General features: G+C 32.3%; 1 protein-coding gene across 1 annotated transcript; it reads right to left on the minus strand.

Moving 5' to 3' along the window:
* Positions 1–3,200: 3,200 nt before the first annotated feature.
* LOC111919043 (major pollen allergen Art v 1) lies at positions 3,201–4,125 on the minus strand. Its single transcript, XM_023914657.3, has 2 exons — positions 3,970–4,125; positions 3,201–3,796 (listed from the first exon to the last, which is right to left on the minus strand). Exons 1-2 carry the CDS (start codon positions 4,031–4,033, stop codon positions 3,444–3,446), a joined length of 417 nt encoding a protein of 138 aa, XP_023770425.1. The 5' UTR covers positions 4,034–4,125; the 3' UTR covers positions 3,201–3,443.
* Positions 4,126–4,471: the final 346 nt, after the last annotated feature.

Below are 4,471 nucleotides of genomic sequence, written 5' to 3' on the forward strand. Positions count from 1 at the left end.
CAATTTCCTTAAACACCCCTTATAGACCAGCTTCGTGAATGAGGCCTACTAACAATAAGACTGACTTTTACTCATACATATATATAATGTTAGACTTTTAATGTTATATATAGTATAGGGTGTATTTTATACTTTTAAAATATTAGGTGGTCAAACTTAACAATTATACCTTTAATTCAATTAAATTGGAAACCAAAACTTTTATGGATTTATTAAACCTCCTTTAATTATACACCTTAATTAATTAATAAAACCATAAGGGTGTGGTTTAAACTTTTTCAAAACTATGCTAGGTTTTTAGAATTTAACATTCCTAATTAAACTTTTAATCAACTTTTAAATTCGAAAACTTGAGGGCAAGTTTTGAAACATTTCAACACATTAGGGTTTAGAATTTAAATATACATCAAAATTAAACTATTTAATCAAAATTTAAATTCCAAAACTTGAGGGCAAGTTTTGAAACCTTTTTCAAAACATTAGGGTTTTAACTATTTAAATTTCAAAACAACAAAACTTTTGGGTTCAAATTTAAACTATAAAACCTAAAGGGCAAAATATGAAACTTTTCATAACAGCAAGGATCAAATAACAAATAATTCAAATTAACATTTAATCACATAATTATCCATATTTGATTTATTTAATGATTTATTGCAAAACAATTTATCAATTTAGTCAAAATAATTAATCAATTATCTTATAAGGAAACAATTATCTTATTAATTGATAAATATCTTCAATTAGATCAAAATTATAGTCAAATATATCATATAATCGGATTAATATTGATCTAACATGATAAGGTAACTATCCCAATGCAAAAACAACAAGAAATCCTGAGATTATCCCCATCTGACGAGTTGACTCGTCGAGTCAGGCTTGGACTCGTCGAGTCACCTTGGACTCGGCGAGTTCAGCTATGGACTCGGCGAGTCCAGCCTCCAGAAACCCAAAAAAACGAATTTTCCAGATATCTAATGCATCAATACAATTGAAACCAAGCTAGGCTCTGATACCACTTATGGGTTTTGGTCATAAGACATCCTATGTACTCATACAAACCCTAATGCTTGGATCTAGGTTTCTCTATTGTACATGCTTTGAATCCAAGACTATAAACCCTAATTCTAGCATTCAAATAATCATACTAACATATAATTAGGTTTATGATATTACCTTGATTGTTATGTAGCAATAACAATCCCAATTCCTTCTTGAATTGACTTTGGAAGGCTTAGAGTCACAAGTGTCACTCCTCTAATGGCTTACAAACACCAAGAGCAAATGGAGAAGATATGAGGAGAGAGGGGAGGTATTGAATTCGTCCTTAGGACTTATAGGGAAGGCTTGGACGAATTCATGAGCCTTAGGGGTCTTTATATAGGGTTGGGATTAGGGTATTAGTCCTTATCCTTATCTAGTTACTTGCACATCAAGCAACCATAAGATAAGCCTTGAAAAACCCTTATCTCTTAGGCCTTGAACGATTTCAAGGATATCCTTATCCTTGAATTCGTCCATCCTTTAACAAGGATAACCATTGCCCTATTTTGCAACTATCACATAATTACAATTCAGCCCCTCTAGTTGAATTAATTACATTTGATCACAAAATTAATTCTTAATTAATTATTGACCAATATTAATTAAACAAATATGATTTCTCCTTTAATATATTATTCTTATAACATATTAATAAATCATAATAACCTCTCTCTCTCTCTCTATTTATTTCTCTAATCATGTTGCTTTGGTGAAGGCAACCCAAAAGGACCATGCACAATCGGGTCAAGTACATACCAAAATAGTTATGGACTTAGACACTAATCCAACATAAATGAGGCCTAACAAATCGTTGAGTCATTCACATTTACATGTGAACGGCTCATTTGTCATATTTCCAAGTAAACAAAATTCACATACAATATTTCACTCTAAGCTAAATTATACCAAGATCACATCTGAATGGAGCAAAGTGATTCGCTTCTTGTTTATATTACCATGTCGACAACGTTACACACACGATTTATACTAAATATATTCAGATAAGTTAGAATCGAAAACTAAGATTAAGTTATCATTCTTTCTTATACCTATCATGGTCTAATAGATGTCACTGCACATATCAGCTTTAAAGTAAAGATTGTTTGAAAACTAGTTTGGATTAAATTGATAATTAAAAAATACATTGCTATTATGGTTTAAAACTTAAATATATTGCTATAAATATAAACTAAAGTACATTGCTATAATAAACAAAATGACATTCCTATTATGGTTTAACTGTTAAGCATATTTTTAGAATAAACTTAAGTACATTGATATTTCTTTGTTTTTTAGACAATGGAAAATCTAAACATACTTGGTATTGTTTGCTTTTGTGTTATTTCTTAGTTTTGTTACCATTTTTTAGGTTGTAAGGTTGTGTGATGAAGTTTCTACCATGCGACAAGTACAAGAGCAAATTAAAGAACAAATGACCATGTTTTTCAGGAAATGGAATATGCTCGGTAATCAAACCCGTAATCTACCCGATGATATTGCTTAGTTTTGTAAACAACAGAATATGTAAACATACTTGGTATTGTTTGCTTTTGTGTTATTTCTTAGTTGGTACAGAACAACTTTGTAAAACTTGGTAGTGGGACACTTTTTTGTATATTTTTACATATTATCTTTAATGTTCAGTGAGGTTTGTATTTGAATATATTTATTAATAAATTTTGAGTATTGATTTTTTTTCGGCATATTGACAAAAAAAAACTTGAAATTTTACATATTTTTAGAAAAGTAAATCGACAATACAGGTAGATTAAAGACTGGATATATGTCGGTAAAAGGTCATGTCGGAACTAAGTCAAAGAGAGTAAAAAATGATAAAATCATATCTAATCTGTCGGTAAAATCATGTTTTCGGCATTTCTTTGGTATTCAGGTTAAACAACGTCGTATAGGCATCAGTCGCTAAAGTGTAGCTAATCCGTCAGTAAACTGGAGTCGTCGGTATGTCGTCCATAATTATCGACGAAATTTGTTTTCAGTTGGCTGTCGCTAAATTATGGGTATATATTTCCCAGTTTTTCTAGTATTGTAAATATATAAATGCCATACAATATTTTTATGTATTTACATGCATGTGTTGGAATATTTTGCATACCAGGACATATATTTTTTTTATTGGTGCCTATTGGACATGATTATAAAAGTAGATTTCTTATATTAACAAAGTACTAATGCCTTGAATCTTAAGTTATCGATTAAAAACGAAACAGATATTACACCTTTGAAAATGCTAAATTTGTTAATTAGGACGCATTTTTCTCCATTATTTTTATCATATAAGGCTTGCTATCTAGGCTGACAGAAGCTCAAGTTGTGGCACTTTTTTGGCTACAACCTAGTCCCTGATCAGCCCCTTTCCTTTTACCATGAGCAGGCGTTTAGTGTCGTGAAGGAGCTGGAGGTGGGGATCCCCCCTCGGCAGGAGGTGGGGATCCACCCTCGGCAGGAGGAGGGGAACCACCGCCATCAGCAGGAGGCGAATCTTTTGGAGGGGAACCATCTTTTGGAGGCGGTGGTACAGCATCAGGAGGAACTGGTTTTGCATCTTTTGGAGGTTTCTTGTCACAGTCAAAGTAGCAGAAGCAGCCGCCTTTCCCTTCACGCTTGTGACAAGCTCCGTGGACTGCCTTCTCCCATTCTATGCACTTTTTGTCACACTTCTTGGAATTACACTTTCCAGACCAAGTCTGGCTCGTCTTTTCACATAGTTTTCCTTTCACTGTACCGATTTCTGTTCACATCATGCAAAAGTCACACAAGTCTCGTTGTTTATATAACTTGATATTGCTCTTGATTGTAAAGAAACAATTAAGAAACATAAATTGTTAGCATTTAAGGAAACAAAATCAGAATAATAAGTAAAAAATTGGAAAAGTATCTAAAGCAACTTGATAGATTGAGCACCTGAAATGGCAAGAACGAAGAGGAGGAGAAGGATTGTATAGGTGGCAATTGATCTTTTTGCCATTTTTAAGTTATATATGATGAAACGGAAGAACCCGCAACACGTTAGATGAAGAAAATGTAGAGACAGTTATGGGTATTTATAGAAGAAGGAAGGAGTTTCAATAGTATGTTTGTCTAAGATGATTATAAACCATACGACAAACAACAGAAATACATAAATTACCACACGATAGGTAGTTTTTTTTGAAAGAAAGGAAACACAAGTTTTAAATTTTAGCCATTTTTTAATACTTCCAATAAAATGGTTAGGTTGTTATCATTATCGACTTCATAAAACCACAATAGAATTGCCGGCTTTTATTTTTAATCAAGGGCATCCCATTGATATGAGTCCTAGTACAAAAAAAATGAGTAAATTACACGAATAGTCCCTATGGTTTACGGTAATTTACACGTTTAGTCTCTAACTTATTTTTTTAACTCGGAAGATCCTTACTTT

Source organism: Lactuca sativa, chromosome 7, assembly GCF_002870075.4.
Source record: "Lactuca sativa cultivar Salinas chromosome 7, Lsat_Salinas_v11, whole genome shotgun sequence".
NCBI lineage: Eukaryota > Viridiplantae > Streptophyta > Magnoliopsida > Asterales > Asteraceae > Lactuca > Lactuca sativa.